The 20,690-nt window shown below is 42.0% G+C and overlaps 1 protein-coding gene across 2 annotated transcripts; it reads right to left on the reverse strand.

The window, feature by feature from the left end:
* Positions 1–413: 413 nt before the first annotated feature.
* Positions 414–20,478, reverse strand: LOC139455551 (uncharacterized). 2 transcript variants are annotated; one of them, XM_071237102.1, is made up of 9 exons: positions 20,395–20,442; positions 18,420–18,455; positions 12,905–12,951; positions 11,898–11,926; positions 10,571–10,699; positions 8,262–8,525; positions 7,346–7,532; positions 4,806–5,326; positions 414–2,953 (listed from the first exon to the last, which is right to left on the reverse strand). In XM_071237102.1, the coding sequence occupies exons 1-9, from the start codon at positions 20,422–20,424 to the stop codon at positions 2,058–2,060; spliced, it is 2,139 nt and encodes a 712-aa protein (XP_071093203.1). In that variant the 5' UTR covers positions 20,425–20,442; the 3' UTR covers positions 414–2,057. The 2 variants fall into 2 exon arrangements, with proteins under 2 accessions (XP_071093203.1, XP_071093204.1); XM_071237103.1 differs by lacking the exon at positions 18,420–18,455 and having other exon boundaries at positions 20,395–20,478.
* Between the last annotated feature and the right edge of the window lie 212 nt (positions 20,479–20,690).

Consider the following 20,690-nt stretch of genomic DNA (forward strand, 5'->3'; position numbering starts at 1 on the left):
TGGAAGTCGCCAGTTTAAAAATAGTACCGTATTGCCCGAGAAAGCTGTTTTCTGATAAACAAATGTTGAGTTCTTGTTAGTCATTTCATTGGTCAGGCAAAGTTCATGAAAGGTCATTCTGACAAGTCCAGTAATAAGATGTCCTCTTGTCTTTGTTTGGTGGTAGCAAGGCCTTATATCTTATTTCAATTACATTGGAAAATAAATATGAATTGTTTAATAGGCATTACTTAGAAGTTGATGACAAAGTAGACGCAATTTATGGATATTATATAACCAACTTCTTTAATACTGTCAAGGCGACATTTCGGTTCTCTGTCCATTGTGTTGTGACAGTATCATCCTTCTGTTGTCATTACTTAGTCATTTTATCCCACACATGTATGCAATTGTTGTTACTGTTATCCTCAACTACTGTATATATTCTGTACAATGTTCCTCATTCAGTCTTGCTTGACAACGGTATAAGTATCTATACCGAAACGTCGCCTTTACAGTATTAAAGAAGTTGTTATCCATAAATATTGTCTACTTTGGAGATAAATATGTTAATTCTCATTCTGAGATGTTCTGAAAGCATGAAAAACCCTCTTCCATATTTGGTTGCAGTATGTTGGTTTGATTGATTTAATTTTATCTTTTTAAATACTGGTCCAGTCAAGAGAGACCAAAACATCCTAAGTTCAGTCAACACACAGGTGCATCTTAAGACCTTCATATTCATATGTACATTTATTATATTTATTGTATGTACAATTTATCACAGTCAAAATCACAGTTTCTCACCAGTCAACATGCATATAAAACAACTCTAATAACAATAAAACATCAATAAAAGACATGATCAATATAAATATACATGCGATAACGATTGAATTCCATTATGGCTACCAATGCTGATCAGTATTCCTTTACCGTTAGTATTACTGTATTCGATGTAATAAGCACCCCTCTCTAATAAGTGCCCACGGCGATTTTTGCTAATATATTGGCTAGTGAACAATTCCAATTAGCACCCCTTCCGATTGATCAATGTACACAAGACTTATTTATTTATGTATAATACGCATTTGTGTGTTATACGCACCCTTAATTATGGGCAATTAAATTCTTGAATATATATCTATCATGTATAATACGCACAGATTCTTCTTTTGTATCATTTCAGGCTGTCAGCATAAGCCACAAAACTTACAATCTTTCAACTCTGTTTTTTTTCACACCCAAATTATATTCTAATAAGCACCCCCCTATTTCTAGTTTTGAGAGGGCCCTGGGTGCTTATTACGTCGAAGACAGTAATGATAATATGTTTACAACAATATAAAGGAGCGATACATTTTACTTCAATCCTTTGTATCATAATATGGTGAAATGAGTTGGGTTTTATCACCATTCTGAGCAGTGGCTCAGTTACCAACATATCAGTGTGTGGGGGAGGAAAACAAGGCATGGTGTAGGTCAAGACCTTGACCACTTGAAAATCAAGAGCACGGGTATGGTGCTGACAAAGTAATGATTGATCTCCCCACTCGATTTCATAATCATTTCAGTTACATTGTGGCATGTCAGTTTGATGTGAGTTGAAAGCCTGACGTGATGTCTTAGACGTGATATTTACCACGTTTGTGAAACTCATGAGTTAGAGTATGGTGCTGATAAGATAATCAGGGTGACTCTGGGATTCAAACGTATCACAGATCATCATAGGTTTCTGGCATGCCAAAGGGACACAACTCTGCACAGCGAACTGTTTTATGACGGTGATCAGCTTGATGTTAAGCCCTCCCATAAAATATTGCTCTCACTTGCATGGAAATAATGATATTTACAAATCATTTGGAAGCATTGAGCAGAGATAATGTTTTGCATACAAAAGGATTTTTGATGATTGACATTTAATTTGTTTTCAATGATTGTTATTCAAATGTCATGTATGGGCTCAGGAGTTAATGCATGTAAGAAGCAATGTTGTCCCAAATGTCAAAAAGTATTCTATCACAAGACTCCAGGAAAAATATTATTATGGGAATTACAAAAACAATCCCTAAAATTCATCAATATTCTATCTTATCCCAGTCTTTCACCCTTCCTTCCCGATCCATCTCAATGGAGTCTCTTCTTTCACGATTAGATTTATTGCCTGTATCTTCATTCTGTTCAGTTGTGTTCTGTGAACTGTTATGGACTTCCTCCTTGAATGTGACCTCTGGCCTTTCACCCTTGACCTTGACCTCTGGTGACTTTTCACCTTTTACTCTGTCACCACTTTGACTTTTGGATGAAGTTTCTGTGAAATCTTCAGAGTAGGATTCATCACTGACCTTGTCTTTATCTTGACTGACATTGGTGTCTCCTTGATTGACCTTGGTGTCATCTTGACTGACCTTGACCTGTGGTACTGAAGTAGATGTGGAAGTATCGTCTGTTGTGGGTGTGTCAGATGATAGTGTTGCCTGTTGTGCTGGTTTAAGTGAAGAGCTTGTGTCACTTTCAGAACCAGAAGATGACTGTCCTTTGGACTCAGACACAGGGGCAGGTTTTAATTGGCTTTTGTCTGACGATTTTTCACTAGTTGAACTGTCTGACTGTCTCTTGTTGTCGTCCGTTTTACTTGCTTGGGACTTACTCACACTCTGGGAAGCTTCGGAGAAATCTTCAGAGTATGAGGCATCATGGTCGCCATCCTTTGGGGGAGAACCCTCTGTCTTGGAGATCTCGGATCTTGGTGGAGTACTTGGGGTTGTCACCACCTTGGGTTTGGGAGGGGAACCCGGCGATGCTGCTTCAGAGCCTGCTTTCTGAGAAGAGCTTGAGGTCTTAGATGGTTCTGATCTTGTCTGAGACTCTGTTGGTTCTGATTTTGATAGAGACTTGCTTGTTTCAGCTTCCGACTCATCACTGCTGCTGCTGTCAGTCTCGCTGTCGGAGCTGTAGTCATCGTCACTATTGTCTGTTGAAGAAGGTGTCACTGGTTAATGATTAATCATGAATACATGTATTAACATCACAAAAATACACTAACAGCCATCAGTCTGCAGAATTGGCAATCCCAAGCCTGGTAATAAGGAATATCTGGGATAACTTGTGGTCTGTGAGTGAGGTGAAATGGGGTTTAATGTTAATTTCAAGATTATGAACCAAAGAGTAATCATTATTAGTGTGACTGATTGTGTGGTTTGACCCCAAAAAAGAAAAGAAAACAAGTATATTCCAAAGGAGTTTACATCTTATCCAAATATCCATTTGTTTTACATACTCATGTCAACCTCAAATATTACTTTATTACAAAATATTGCATTGTACATACATCATGCATTGTTAGTTAGAAGACACACGCATACCTTATAAACACGTTGACCTATGGGCCTATGGCCTTTCATTTTGAATAAACAATTTTGAGACTGATTGTATTGTTTGACTTAGACAAAGAAAAGAAAAGAATGCCTTGCATTTAATAACCTAAACTCAAAATCTTTAAACCTTCACATCGCAACCTAAGTGATTAATTGGTGACATGTGGTTATTTCTAATTCAACCAAGACAGCCAAAGACACAATTAACAAAATAGTTTCAGTTTAACTTTATTTCCATGATTTGAAAATTACCGGTAATCCAAAATGAAAGTATTAACTTTTTCAATAATAATTCATCAAAAACATTGTATGTTCTGTCTTGCCACTGCAGTCCCCTTATCAAGATAAACTGGCCTTCAATAAATACATATACTGTAAACATACACCTCTTGCACTTGAAACAAAAGCATTCTTTTTTCCCACCATATAACCCAACTGACTCAAACAAAAACAATCAAGAGTCATCAGAAGATGACAGATACCCCAGGTCTCAACAAATTTGAAAGAACAAATCATCTGACTGTTACTTTAAGTCGAACTTGATGAGAGAATTTCTATCTAATCTGTCTGTCCATATACAAGAGTAGTTACTGAGCTATCAAAACAATACCATGGAATTAGGATTCGGAACTTTGTATTTCTATGTCAGGTACACACCATTATGAACAGAATCAAAATCAAACTTGTTGCCATGGAAACAGAAAAAAATATAAATTCTAAAAAAACCTCAATAGCAAAAGGCACCAGTTGACAACCTGGTCTTCGTGTGTGCACAGTTTAAGAAAGCGTAACTATTATTTTTAGAGATATGGTCTGGACAAACACACCATTATGAACAGCGTCAAAGTCAAACTTGTTGCCATGGAACCAGGATTTTTGTGTATATGTGTGTGTAAATTCCTAAATAGCAATAGGCACCACTTCACCCCATGTTTAATACATGTACCAAGCTTGGATGAAAAGTGTTGAATAGTTTTTCAGTTCTGCTCCGGAGACAACACCTACCTCCATTTCAGCTAAGTCTAACTTGTTTCCATGGAAACAGGGAAAAATCTTGATGTTGAAAAATTCCCAAATAGCAACAGGTGCCACTTCTGGTTTAGATGAAAAAAGTCTTTCACAGTTTTTTAAGTCGTATTCCGGAAACACACCTACCCCCACCCTTCTGAGACTAAGTCCAAACTGATTCCATGGAAAATGTGAAAAATAAAAATGCCCCAAAAAACCCAAATAGCGAAATACACCACTTCAGGAACTGTTTGATATATCTGCCATTTAAAAAAAAAAAATTGAACGGTTTCTGAAAACGAAATGATTACGCATGTTCGGACAGATTGACAGACAGACAGACAGATGAGGGTCGACTATGTTCCCCCATAATATATCCTGGGACAAAATGCAATATTTGAGACAGGACAAGTAAAAATTACAAATGTATGGCCGACCTACCCTTAGCACGTGGACGTTCACCGAGTCGAGACTTAGGCCTGTCCACACCCTCCTTATGACTATTCCCTCTGTGTTGGTGAGCCCTCATATAGTCAGCGTCATCACTGTCCTTGACCATGTCTTCACCTCTGACCTGAGCCTCATCTTCATCTGGTTCTTCATCCTGGTTCTGTTCTTGTATCTGGATAACTGATACCTTCTTGTCAGTATTTTCTGTTTCCGCCGTTTTGGAATTATCAGAAGCATTTGTTTTGGACTTCTGATGCTCTGGAGTGTTTTTATGTGGTTTTGTATGCTCTGAAGATGTTTTGCTGGTTGCAGCGGTTTTATTAGTTGATACTTTTGATGTTTTGGTGTCTGGAGACTTCTTGTTTGTTGCAGTTGCCCCATCACTTGCCTGTTTGGATGGTTTGGTGTCAGATTTGGACTTTGTTGGCGTCTCCTGTGCTTTCTTCTTACTAGACTTATTGGAAGCTGGAGATGCTCTTGACAGTGGGCGGGAGGTTGATCTAGATTTTGATCTGTAAAGTCAGTTAAGAGAACAAGTTTAAACTTAAAAAACGAAATCTTATATCAAAAGGATAAACATCACAAAATCTGAAGACCAAGTTTTATACTTGTATCTTGATGAGGTAGGGATAATCCCCACAGAGATTCCTGGGATGGAATAGGCCCCCAGCAACCTAATGTAGAGGCGACCAAAAGAATGGGTGACTTGGTTGATGGCCTGACATTGTACTAGGCGGCATGGAACGATGGTCATAAAATCAATCACTGGATTGTCTGGTCCAGATTCTGTTATTTACAGACTGCTGTTATATAGATGAGTGACATTCAATAACAAACAAGAATTTCTGTTTCACAATTCTCCCTCCTTACAATAAAAGTAATGATTTTTAAAACACAAATGGTTTTGCTCCAGATTCCAAAATTTTGCACATATTATACCATTTATGGTGTGTCAGGTGTGTGGTTAAATAGGCTCATGTGATAAATTAGAGTGAGTGAGTAGGGTTTAACACCGCTTTTAACAGTATTACAGTAATATTGCGGACGTGTCAGCTTAATGTGAGAGGAAAGCCCAAAGTGATGCAGGTATCAGATGTTTACGACTTCGGTAAAAGCCACGAGCACGGGTATGGTGTTGACAAACCTTGAAACATAATCGGGGCGAACCTGGATTTGAACCAACAATCACAGGTTTCTGGCATGCCCAAGGGACGCAACTCTCTGCAGCGAATCGCGGCGCCTAAGACGACTGGGCCACCCGTGCCCCCTGATAAATTAGAATCACATATCCTTGATAGATTTGTAACATACTAAACTAAAATAGAGTCTTGTGGCTCTGTAGCTCACCTCATTTGTGAGGAAATAATGGCGGCCGTGTCTAAAGTTGGTTTAGAATTTTGAGTACAATCTAGAGACACTATACCAGGGATCATTCATCCAAAGTTTCCGAGGAGATGTCAAAAATACAAAAACACTCATAAAATGGGGGTAAGTGAAGGTCAAAGGCTGTAGACTGAGCAAATCATAAATGTGCTCCAAATCATATCATGTGTTATTCTGTATCCCACATATTTGCTGCATAACAAAATCCATAATCACACATGAAGATATAGCTGGGTAATAAGTAAAAACAACATTTTCAATATGGCTGCAATGATGGCCATGTTTATATTTGGATCAGAATTCTGAGAGCAGTTTTTAGAGACACCATTGCTGAGATCATTTATACTAATTTACAGCTACATAGGCCTTGTAGTTTCAGAAGTGATGTCAAATATGTAATAGTTAACAATGGACAGACAATACACAATGTAAGCTCACTTTTAGTGAGGCGAGCTAAAAATAATCAAATCAAATCCTCCCTCCCTACCCATTCTGTTTTGACAAAAGAAACAAAAATATGTAACAAACTGGCCTTATGTCAATGCCATGAATGAGCCTGTGTCTTACTATGGTGATAGAATCCGCATGAGTGAGTGAGTGAGTGAGTGATTATGTTATTTACGCCGCTTTTAGCACTATTCCAACAATATCATGGTGGGGGACACCAGAAATTAGCTTCAGACATTGTACCCATGTCGGGAATCAAACCCAGGTCTTCGGCGTGACAAGTGAACGCTTTAACCACTAGGGTCCCGCCCTGAATCCTCATGAAGTTTAGTCAGCTGTTATTTACTACTTCCTGTCTGTTTCCTTACTTTTCCTAACTGTAGTGAGTGAGTGAGTTAGTTGGGTTTAACACCAGTTATATCGCAGTGTGTCAGCTTAATGTGGGACGAAAGCCCGAAGTGATGCAGATCACCTAGAAACATATTCAAGATTCAAACCTACAACCATAGGTTTCTGGTGTGCCCAAGGGACGCAACTCTGCACAGCAAATTGTGGCGCCTTAGACGACTGGGCCACCCGTGCCCCCATTCCTAACTGTATAATTTAAGGTGAATTTAACCCCCTTTCATGAAAAAGTTCAAAGACTAAATGTAACTATGACTCAATGTGAATCAATCCTTTTCCCACTGTCAGTTCCTTACTTTGTGGAGGCAGGTCTTGACTGTGATTGTTCTGACGGCGTCCCAGTCTTGTCTGTCTGTGTGTCCCGATTTGAAGGTGCAGAGCGGATACGCCGTCGCTGGTATGTGTCGGTTGCACCATGCTGGGTCTTCCTCTGGCTGCTCAGGTACTTCATGTAGCGCCTGTACTCCTCTGCCGAGTACCCTCCTGCAACATTGAGGAACACGGTGTGTCTAGATCAAATATAACATTAGTTACATTTGACCACTTTCTAAATGGCATTGTGTATTCATAGCTTTCCGCCATGGGAGCGGTGCCAATTTACACTTGTCAGGGGGGTACTCAAAGTACGTTATCTAGACTACCAGTTGTCGGACTTCCATTTTTGTGGAAGCCTCGGTGGCTGAGTGGGTTAGATCGCTGACTTTGAGTGCTTGCGATTAGGTGCCTCACCCTGGCAGGTGTGGGTTCGAATCCCGGACGGGACTCAACCCAAAAAAGTACTAGAATCTATACTTTACTAAGAAAGTGTTATCCCAAATATAACATTAGTTACATTTGACCACTTTCTAAATGGCATTGTGTATTCATAACTCTGTGGATGACAGGGACAGTTTGGTAAAGGGACATAACTGTGGATGACCAGTTGAAGTAAGACTAAGGGAGATAACCAGTGGCAGTATAGTAAAGGGACGTAACTGTGTACATGACCAGCGGAAGTATGAGTGAGTGAGGGAGTGAGTGAGTGAGTATGGTTTTACCCCGCTTTTAGCAATATTACAGCAATATCACGGCGGGGGACACCTAAAATGGGCTTCACACATTGTACCCATGTCAGGAATCGAACCCGGGTTTTAACCACTTGGCTACTTGACTGCCCCAGCGGAAGTATGATAAAGGGACATAACTGTGTAGATTAATGAAAGCGTGACTGACCTCTCTGGCCCTCTTTCTGCAGCAGCTGACAGTACTGGTTCTGTTTGAGTCGGCGCATGCTGTCCACACTGTACACCCTTGCTATGCTGTACAGGTACAGGCGTTCCCCAGGGTTGAGGTCGTCCAGCAGGGGGTTGTTGCACTGCTGGGACTCCCGCACGATGGACGTGCTGTAGGGGCGGCGAGGTCGTTGCCAGTTCATCATGCGCAGATCCTCAGTTGTCATACATGCTGTGTGTCGCTTGTAGTTGACGCTGGAGCCGTCTGAAATAAAATTTTATGAGTGATGGATTTTATGTCATAATCAGCAATATTGCAATGCCCTGTAAGTGTTTGTTTGTTGGTTAACGTCGCACTCAGCAACATTCCAGCTACATGACAGCAGCCTGTAAATAATCGAGTCTGGACCAGACTCTTCTGAGCAACAATCCCTGCCTTCAGGGTATCGAGGTGAGGTGAGATGAAATTGGGTCGCGTCCAAGATTATTGCAATTGTATAGCGACGTGCATGTGTGTGTGCTGCAGGCAGGTTAACAATAAGTACCGTCTATTTACATCTTTTGGTATGACGCGGCAGGGGATCGAACCCTAGACCACGGAGGAGGTCGTCAGGGTATTGACACATAGCCTGACCATCTGATCCACCAGGAATCCCCACAGGTTGACTGCCCAGTGCGAAGGTGAACTAGTGGTTAATAACATGAGCAAAACACTACAGCATCACAATAACATTCATTTAGCCAGGCAACACAAAGTAACTAGGGCTGGGACGGGTAATTTAGGTACTCGGGTCAGGTGGGTCCTGAGTAGGACCCGGTACCCACAGGACTACCCGGACCCGTGGTTAGTCACATGATATACTGTTTGATGACAAAACCTCACTATAGCTCAGTGGTTACACTACAAGTCGCTAATGTTCGCATTTCTTTCTTGTTTGCGTAAATATAAAGCTTCAGTCAACTTCAGTGTAGGCATGGTCTGATCGTTTGATATATGTATCTAAATTATTTTGGCCAGGGCTACAGTAAAACAACCCTGGATGACAAACCCTGGATGACAAACCCTGGATGCCCAAACCCTGTGGTGCAGTAAGCTGGATGCCATGAAATGTTTTCATGGTACACGGATGCCAATATTTCAATGTTGAAATATATTTCTTGTCTCTTTTTTTCTTGCAAAGTGTGAGAAATTAATATAATAATTGTCACACTTGGTCATACATTCTTTATGAAAATCCAAGTGTGTGTGTTTGTGCGTGATGGTGGGTAGCTTGTTGGGTGTGATAGTATGTGTGTGTGATGCTATGTGTGTGTGTGTGATAATGGTGATATGTGTATGTTTGTGATGGTGTGTGTGTGAGGCCATTTCTTGTTAGCTAAACTGCATATTGTCCATGAGTTCAAGGGAGGTAATTCATACCATCTTAAAATTCCAGCCCGACACACTACTGGTGATCCAGCATAAGTTGAATCAACTCACAAAACATGGTTTGAGACAAGTAGGTGGTGCACAGTATTTGGACAAACGCATTTGGTTTGTTACAGGTGGAGAGGGTGAGGGTTTACGTATGTTGTGCACGTGCAGATCATGACTATGCAATCGACTACACTCCTGTGGACACACATGTTGCTTAAAAGACTACTGAGAGGTCGGTGTGACAAGTCAAAACCAGAATTCTCTAAAAGTTGTCTGACAGAAACTAATTACAAACAAATACAGTAAAGTATGTTTATAACGAACTACGGTTATGACAAACTAAAGTTAGTGGTCCCTTTGAGTTTGTTATAACCATAGTTTACTGTAAACATGTTAAAACCTACATTCTCAGGCTCGAGAATTTGCTGTCACCGTTTTAGTCATCAGGTAGTTCACATCAGCACATACTATTATGTGGTATTCAACTCGCCACTAGGACTTGTTAGCCAAGACAGGACTTGGCATATCCATCGTAGTACTTGTCGCCGATCTACCGCTACCCCTTTCTTGACAATGGTACGCGCCAGTGGGCGGACCTTAAACTTTACTAAGTCATACAGGGTTAACGTTACAAGTCATACAGGGTTAACGTTACAAGTCATACAGGGTTAACTGTCAGGTCACAGCTCAACTTATGCTGGTTTACCCGAAGCTGAAGTACACAAAACAATTTATCTAAATTTCAGCCAGTCAAAATAAAAACATTTCACTCAGGTAAGGGGAGATAACTTTTTACCTCTAAAGTACTACAAAAATTAATAAATCAGTTCAGCGCTAAATCTAGCTGCCCCGAACACAAAATTTGTTTGTTTTCACAAAACTACAAAACTGACCTTCAAATTTGAGTGGTGGTCTCTGTGTTTTATTGGCCCACTTGAGACTGGTCTTGACCTCGGGTTGGAACACGGGCGTGGTCGAGGTCAGACAATCCGTGTGACTCTTGCGATTCACATAGGGGGTATCTGAAGAAAATTGTACATTCATAATTGACTGATTATGTTGACGGTGACTTTATCATATCAACACTAACAATACAAACATCAGTACAACTAAGTGTAAATCAGCATTTGATACTTTTTGTTTAAGGGGTGGGTGACTGTTTTTTTACGCCATCAACAATGTCAAGATTGGAAGCATAGGCAACAGTCAATGACAAATAATAATAATAATAATAATAATAATAATAATAATAATATGTGCATTTATAATACACCAAATTCCATTCACCAAGTGGATGCTCATAGTATTATCCTGGTCAATGAATCAGCGCTCACTCGATTTCATTCTCAGCTCCCTGGGGAGTATACCACCCAAGCTGCCTGTGAGACGCTAGAAGGTTAACAGCCACCATCTCATCCTACCAGGTACCCATTCACTGCTGGGCAAACAGAGGCACATTTCGAACAAAGTCACTTGCACAAGGAGACACCTCATGTGCTTCAGTGTGGGGCAGAACTGAAGCCCTAGAAACTCTCAGGGTCAAACTGCTGAACGAGGTCACCCAACCAAATACTCTCCGAGACTGACGTTACTTAGCTTCACCTGATTTGTGACCAGTGTGTGCTGTGCACAGGACCACATGCTACCACATTGGGAACGCTGACGTAAAATCAACCAGGTCACACTTTGCAACTGACCAAACTTCACCAAGTCAGTGTCATCACCATACACTGGCTCTCTGGTTTGGTTGGTTGGTTGGTTTGTTCTTTAACGCCGCACTCAGCAATATTCCAGCTATATGACGGCGGTCTGTAAATAATCGAGTCTGGACCAGACAATCCAGTGATTGATATCAGGTGCATCGATCCACGCAATTGAGATCGATGACATGCATCAACCAAGTCAGCGAGCCTGACCACCCGATCCCATTAGTCGCCTTTTACGACAAGCATAGTCACCTTTTAGACCTATTCTACCCTGGAATCTTCACGGGTCTCTTTGGTTTGGCCAAAGTGGTACTCTTTTTAGGCCTTCATCACTTCGGGCTTTCCTCCCACATGAAGCTGACATGCCGTGATACAACAGGAATATTGTTCAAAGCGGCATTAAAGCATCACTGTATCAGGCATTATGACAAGCAAGAAGAGCTGAGACCAATGCTGTTTCAGAATCCCCACAGACAAGATATTTATAACATTATCATTACTTAGTATACATTACCTCCTGAATGTCTTGTTGGGTCTGGTGCTCTGAAATTAAATGAAGAGTTAATGTAATAACATCAACAAAATGACAACGAATGTTGTGTTAATATGCTTTGTTTGAAATTATGGAAAATAATAAGGCTAGCATTGAACATTAAAAGACGAAAACATAATTGCAAAAAGTAACTAATCAATATTTACAAAATCAACATATTGTTCCAAAGCAATAAAATTTCATCTTCCCGAGGCAAGAGAGTTAACTGACTTAAAAAGTCCAGTTTCCACCCTTGCCGAACTTGGCTGGAATTACTGGGCTCGATCGTAGCGCCACCAGTGGCTATTACCAGTTATGTCCCTTCTAAGCCTCTCCTATAGATCAATCAGATTCCACCTCTCGTATCACTTGTGTTTGCTTCACACAACATGGTGGCGCCCAGTCAGGACGATCTGATCGATAATCAAGATCTATATTGTGATAAAACGGGTCTTACATCGCGAAATGCATCAAATCACGTGGACACCTTGATTGAAAACATGATAAGATTTGGAAAATATCTGCTGACAACGAGTTGGCGGTGCACATGCTTTGCAAATCCTGCAATCGACGGAAATCTGCATGACACTTTACGAACCGGATTTCGATTTCGGTGCGCGATTTTGATTGGAATATGCATAGACTTGTTAGTCCAGCCAAAATTTAACTCCATAATACCAGCCTAGTTCGGCAAGGGTGGAAACTGGACTTTTCTCATACAGCAGAGCAACCAGCAGATACATTTATGCTATAGACACCATATTTATCATTTCTTTCTTCCAGTTATTTTTTTCAGGCCATTGTATCCAACCAATCCTCATTCAGCTGACTTTTATGAAAATTATGGGATGCTTGGGACCAGCCTCACCCAGAATCCCAATGGGAATGTTCAATTAAATTTACAACTAATTTGTTTCATTAACTACTAGACATGGTTTATCAATCTGTGATGAAGATTAATTGTAGTTGTCGAAATGAGCAGCACATACTTGATCTGTCCATCGTTCATCGTCTGACCCCTCAGTCGACACCCCTTCTGCAGCAGAAAGAAGATGGTCGTATTAAACATCTGTCTCAACACATCGGAACAAACACCAGCACAGACTAAACAAACTTTTTCACAAGAACTACACTTTTCATATGCCCAAATGTCACGAACCTGAAACAAAGTGTATACAGAATTGACACGAATGGAGGGTGGGCACAACCAGTACAATTCACTGGCTTCAGTCCACCATCACTAGATCACAGGTGATGAATTATAATGAGGACCCTTGTTTAATCATCCTCTGTATCTCCTGGGCTCGCATTTCTGTAAACTTACACTACTCCCTGGATCCCTTCCCACGGTTCTTGCGATCACAAATTACCCGCCCTTGATTTTCATTAACATTTTGCCGGCCAATCAAACCTCCACATAAGGGAAAGGGTAAGGGAGGTAATTCATTACCTAGAAACCAAAGTCAACGCAGTTTGATAGACATGAAGACCTCCTTTCGATCAAAAGGGTTTTAGGGCTTTCTTTTGCATATCAGTCAGTTCTCAATGTCGAATTTCTCATAAACCTGATTATAATCAATAAGACTGGTCAACCCAACATTGGGGCTGGTTTGTAACTCGTATTCTGATTGGTAAGTTAGACCTAGTAGCATAGCCAATCAAATGGAAATGAAAATCAAGGGCAGGTAATTTGAGATTGCGAGAACCAAGGGCATGGATCCAGGGGGTAGAGTAGGTTTACCGAAATGCTAGCCCTGGAGATACAGAGAATGAGTGAATATAAGCCTGTGAATTAAGTACTGAAGATGGGTTCTGTCTAATCTCATTAAAATCAGATCTTTTATTACCATGTGGGAGGAAAGCCCGAAGTGATACAAATCCTTGACTTATACCACTTTTGAGAGACCCATGAAAACAAGTATGGTTCCGACAAACCAAGAATATAACATAACCATTGACAATCCAGGATTCAAACTCACAGTCATCGCATTCTGGCACACCTTTGGGACACAACACCGAACAGTGAACAGCAGAATCTTAGACAGTTAGGCCACCCATGTTTCCATCTTCTTATATACTACTCAAAATAAGTCAAGGACCACCTGATTCTTTCACATGACTAAAGTTAATCTGTCATGGCATGCAGGTGACCATTTCCAACATGAAATCTCCACTGGGCCTTTAACAGTGAGCTACCTCAGGGGTGATAACTGCCTGTGGCCACACCTCAAGGGAGATAACTGTAACATCATGTGGCATTTCCCGAAGCATTCTTAAATCATTACAAACATGAAACAGATTGTCACCAGATTTCCATAATCTTGCCCCTCGTGTATCCATTAAACAACAGCATATATCACCGTGGGCGCTTATTAGAGCGGAGCGCTTTTTATGTCGTATACAGTATTCACATTCATTTTACTATGGACCTGTGAAGATCGGGGGTAGAATAGGTCTTCAGCAACCTATGCTTGTTGTAGGAGGCGAATAACAGGATCAGGTGGTCAGGCTCGCTGACTTGGTTGATGCATGTCATTGTATCCCAGTACGTAGATTGCTGCTTGCTCATGATGTCAATCACTGGATTGTCTAGTCCAGATTATTTACAGAGTCTTGAATATTGCTGAGTGCGGCGTTGAACAAGAAACAAACAAACAAACAAAATTATTTTACAATCCTATATGTCCCTGTTTCTGTGGGATCATTTGAAACATTGGGATCAATTCTTCAAGTAGATACACAGGTAAAATTGTGTGAGGATGTTTGCGTACATTTCCTAATGTCATTTAATCCATTTTCATCCATATTGCAGTGCAGGAAACCAAAAATAAACAGAACATGATCAATACAGCTGACATTAATGATTGTAAAGCTAGCTCTGAAGCTCACCTGATTATCCTGAAATATTTGCAATATTAAATCATAAAGTTCAGATTTCCAAAAAAATCCTCCTAGACGGGTAGACAGCTTGCTGTTTAATGCCACACTCAGCAATATTCAAGCTACATGACAACGGTCTGTAAATAATTGAGTTTGGACTAGACAATCCAGTTATTGAGATATCATGAGCATCGATCTACGCAATTTGGATACGATGACATGCATCAACCAAGTCAGCGAGCGTTACCACCCGATCCCGATCTCTTACGACAAGCATAATTGCCTTTTACAGTATGGGTTGCTGGAGACCTATTCTCGACCTGGATCTCAAGCATTTCTGAGAAATTCAATATTCTGGGAGAAGCCGTGGGATATCCATAGACAATTCTTTTCAACTACACTGAATATGAAATTTCACAATAACACAAGCAGAAATTGACGGAAAATGGTCCAGAAGCACTTTTCCAATATGGCAGCCATGTTCAAAGTCTGTCTAAATTCTGTGAGGATATTCCATACACAAAACTATGTTGTCACAACATCACAGACATTATTGTTTCAGAGATGTTAAAACAGATGGATGGACAACATGCGACCACACAGCCTCTCTTTAACATTCAGTTATTTGAACACAAGTCCAGGGAAATCCGGATAGACAGCACACACATGACCACATATAACACAACAACATGGCTATCAATGTTAGGATAAATGAACACATAGATACAAAACCTCATTTTGCAAATAAAAACAACTATAACAAGAAAACAGCATTATCACTATCCCCTGCCATTGGGGACATTACACTAGTGAATATAAACTATAAAAAAAAGAGTCCTATAAAGACTAAGAAGAGATAGGCACTAGGGTCACTTTAGGTCATCCGAAAAAATGATTAAATGTGGAATTAATACACACAAAATACCCCTTCTCTGGAAAAAATAATTTATGGCACCAATTCTCCAAGTATCTCTCAGATAAGCTAACTTCAGTAGTTTCTGAGAAAACTTGTCTCAATTTCACGCAGTATGCACAAAGTTGAAAAGCACGGAGCAAGGGCAATAAACAAATTTAAGATACCATTTTTGAACTCATTTAAGATCACAACCAGTAATATCAGAGAGTAAAATTTCATTTCTCTAACTTGAATAGTTTTTGAGAAAGTTTGTACCCTTTGACCAGTAATATCAGTGAGTAAAATTTCATTTCTCTAACTTGAATAGTTTTTGAGAAAGTTTGTACCCTTTGACAGAGACCATATACCGATATATGGTCTCTGCCTTTGAGAAGTGGAAGGACAGACGGAAAGACGAAAGAACTCGTGAGAGAGTTGTGGTAACAGTCACAGCAAGCCTATTGTGAGGGCGTGGAAGGATTGTGGTAACAGTCACAGCAAGCCTATTGTGAGGGCGTGGGAGGATTGTGGAAACAGTCACAGCAAGCCTATTGTGAGGGCTTGGGAGGATTGTGGAAACAATGACAGCAAACCTATTGTGAGGTCATGGGAGTATTGAGGAAACAATGACAGCAAACCTATTGTGAGGCCATGGGAGTATTGTGGAAACAATGACAGCAAACCTATTGTGAGGTCGTGGAAGGATTGTGGAAACAATGACAGAAAACCTATTGTGAGGTCGTGGAAGGATTGTGGAAACAGTCACAGCAAGCCTATTGTGAGGTCATGGGAGTATTGAGGAAACAATGACAGCAAACCTATTGTGAGGCCATGGGAGTATTGTGGAAACAATGACAGCAAACCTATTGTGAGGTCGTGGAAGGATTGTGGAAACAATGACAGAAAACCTATTGTGGGGTCATGGGAGGTCATGGGAGGGTTGTGGAAACAATGACAGAAAACCTATTGTGAGGGCTTGGGAAGATTGTGGAAACAATGACAGAAAACCTATTGTGGGGTCATGGGAGGATTGTGGAATAAATGACAGAAAACCTATTGTGGGGTCATGGGAGGATTGTGGAATAAATGACAGCAAACCTAGGACTAAGGCGGAAGATGATGACGATACTGTGGAAATAGCATAGGAGGGTTCTGATGAGGTATACTGTTTAGCATTGGAGGGTTCTGATGAGGTATACTGTTTAGCATTGGAGGGTTCTGATGAGGTATACTGTTTAGCATAGGAGGGTTCTGATGAGGTATACTGTTTAGCATAGGAGGGTTCAGATGGGGTATACTGTTTAGCATAGGAGGGTTCTGATGGGGTATTCTGTTTAGCATAGGAGGGTTCTGATGGTGTATACTGTTTAGCATATGAGGGTTCTGATGGGGTATACTGTTTAGCATAGGAGGGCTCTGATGGTGTATACTGTTTAGCATAGGAGGGTTCTGATGGGGCATACTGTTTAGCAAAGGAGGGTTCTGATGGGGTATACTGGATAGCATAGGAGGGTTCTGATGGGGTATACTGTTTAGCATAGGAGGGTTCTGATGGTGTATACTGTTTAGCATAGGAGGGTTCTGATTGGGTATACTGTTTAGCGTAGGAGGGATCTGATGGGGTTTACTGTTCAACATAGGAGGGTTCTGATGGGGTATACTGTTTAGCATAGGAGGGTTCTGATGGGGCATACTGTTCAACATAGGAGGGTTCTGATGGGGCATACTGTTTAACATAGGAGGGTTTTGTCTTATGGGGTATACTGTTTAGCATAGGAGGGTTCTGATATTTGCTAACATATTGGCTAGTGAACAATCCCAATTAGCATCCCTTCCGATTGATCAATGTACACAAGGCTTATCTATTCTTGTATAATACATGTCTTATATGCATCCTTAATAATGGGAAATTAAATTCTGGAAAAACATATCTGTCGTATATAAATATTTCAGCCTGTCAGCCTAAACCACAACTCTGTTGTTTTTCACCAAAATAATATTCTAATAAGAGCCCCATATTTCTAATTTTGAGAGCACCCTGGGTGCTTATTATGTCGAATATGGTACAGTAATGAAACAAAAGCAGAACCAGTTGTCTCCATGTTTAATTACAGGCACACCGACGATCCAACGATTTTACAGACTAAGCTGGAAATATACTGACTACTGACTACTGACTAAAGGCCCCAAACTTTACAGTGAGTGAGTGAGTATGGTTTTACGCTGCTTTTGGCAATATTCCAGCAATATCACGGCATGGGACACCAGAAATGGGCTTCACACATTGTACCCATGTCAGGAATCGAACCCAGGTCTTCGGCGTGACAAGCGAACGCTTTATCCACTAGGCTACCCGACCGCCCCCCAAACTGTACAGACTACTGACATGTAATACCCCCATCAACCCTCACACAGTGATGACAAGGGTCATATCCTGGACAAAACACAGATTCAAGTCTGTGATCATTGGGTCCTGGCATGGCTAAGGGAGGCAATTCTGCCTGCTCATTGATGAACACAAAAGTAACAGGCCATGGAAAGCTACTGTTCACACATAAACAAGTCATTATTGCAGTTATTGTTAAAGTACTATGTTTTTTAGTAAGAATCAAGTGCATCAACATTTGAAGGATGTGCAGCTAAAGTGTGTGCATAAACTAGGAAGGTCACATCAAGGAGACTGCACACAAAAAACAGTTAAGAAATATTTCTTCTAAGTATATCCCTACCACAGAAACACGATTGTCTCCCCTTTGACCACTCTTCTGAAAATACAGTTTGAAGTTCACAGACACATGACAGATTGATAATCCAGTTTGTTGACATGTATGCACGAAGTATGCGGGTTACTAGTATTTGTGATATGACAAAGAGAAGAGTGAGTGTGTCTGGTTTAACACCACTTTAAACAGTGTTCCAGTCACATCCCACCCTCACACATCCAGCCTCACACACCCACCCTCACCCTCACACATTCACCCTCACATATCCACCCTTACACACCCACCCTCACCCTCACACACCCACCCTCACACATCCACCCTCACACACCCACCCTCACCCTCACACACCCACCCTCCCACCCTCACACATCCACCCTCACCCTCACACACCCACCCTCACCCTCACACACCCACCCTCACCCTTCAACAGTCACACATCCACCCTCACACACCCACCCTCACCCTCACACATCCACCCTCACACATCCACCCTCACACACCCACCCTCACCCTCACACACCCACCCTCCCACCCTCACACATCCACCCTCACACACCCACCCTCACCCTCACACACCCACCCTCACACACCCACCCTCACCCTCACACACCCACCCTCACCCTCCAACCCTCACACATCCACCCTCACACACCCACCCTCACCCTCACACATCCACCCTCACACATCCACCATCACACACCCATCCTCACACATTCACCCTCACACATTCACCCTCACACATTCACCCTTTCACATCCACCCTAACACACCAACCCTCACACACTCACCATCACACACTCACCATCACACATCCACCCTCACACACACACCCTCACCCTCACACACCCGCCCTCACCCTCACACACCCACCCTCACCCTCACACACTCACACACTCACCATCACACATCCACCCTCACACACCCACCCTCACACATCCACCCTCACACACCCACCCTCACACATTCACCCTCTCACATCCACCCTCACACACCAACCCTCACACATCCACCCTCACACATCCACCCTCACACATCCACCCTCACACATCCACCCTCACACACCCACCCTCACACACCAACCCTCACACATTCACCCTCACACACTCACCATCACACATCCACCCTCACACACCAACCCTCACACATCCACCCTCACACATCCACCCTCATACACCAACCCTCACACATTCACCCTCACACACTCACCATCACACATCCACCCTCACACATCCACCCTCACACACTCACCATCACACATCCACCCTCACACACCAACCCTCACACATTCACCCTCACACACCCACCCTCACACACCAACCCTCACACACCCAACCTCATACATTCACCCTCACACACTCACCCTCACACACCAACCCTCACACATCCACCCTCACACACCAACCCTCACACATTCACCCTCACACACCCACCCTCACACACCAACCCTCACACACCCAACCTCATACATTCACCCTCACACACTCACCATCACACACCCACCCTCACACACCCACCCTCACACATCCACCCTCTCACACCCACACTCACAAACCCACACTCACCCACCCACCCTCACACATTCACCCTCACACATCCACCCTCACACACCAACCCTCACACACCCACCCTCACACATCCACCCTCACACACCCACAAACCCACACTCACCCACCCACCCTCACACATCCACCCTCACACATCCACCCTCACACACCAACCCTCTCACATCCACCCTCACACATTCACCCTCAAACACCCATCCTCACACACCCACACACACACAATCACACACCCACACTCACACCCCCACACTCACACCCCCACACTCACACACCCACCTACAAACAACCTACAAACAATCAGGGTGAATTTGGATTCAAACCCATGGTCATAGGTTCCTGGCACGGCAAAGGGACACAACTCTACACAGCTAATTGCAGTGCCTGAGACAACTTGGCCATCCTAGAGGAACATAGCTCACCCTGGTGTATTTGTTGTTCAGAAGGATCATCTTGGTGCTGGAGTTGCGGACATCGTACACTCGGGACACAGGGCTTTGCTTGGGCCAGGGAATGCCATTGAATTGTACCCTGGAAGGAAAAGACAATAAACATGTTGTTTATCCAATTGCATTTTAATGAAATATACAATCATCATTTGAATACAATGAAACTGCAATTAACTCTGAATAAGATCACCCAGGCTGTAACCATGGTAATTAACGATATAACCCTTGACAATTAAATTATTTTTCAAACAAAAGGTATACAAAAAAAG

This window comes from Haliotis cracherodii, unplaced genomic scaffold, assembly GCF_022045235.1.
Source record: "Haliotis cracherodii isolate W230 unplaced genomic scaffold, xgHalCrac1.p SCAF_11, whole genome shotgun sequence".
NCBI classification, from domain to species: Eukaryota; Metazoa; Mollusca; class Gastropoda; order Lepetellida; family Haliotidae; genus Haliotis; species Haliotis cracherodii.

Coding starts and splice junctions, on each gene's coding strand:
- LOC139455551 (XM_071237102.1), bottom strand. CDS start 20,424: ATGATCCTTCTGAACAACAAATACACCAGG. Junction 18,456..20,394: donor TGAACAACAAATACACCAGG/GTGAGCTATGTT, acceptor CTGTATTTTCAG/AAGAGTGGTCAAAGGGGAGA. Junction 11,927..12,904: donor ATGAACGATGGACAGATCAA/GTATGTGCTGCT, acceptor ATTTAATTTCAG/AGCACCAGACCCAACAAGAC.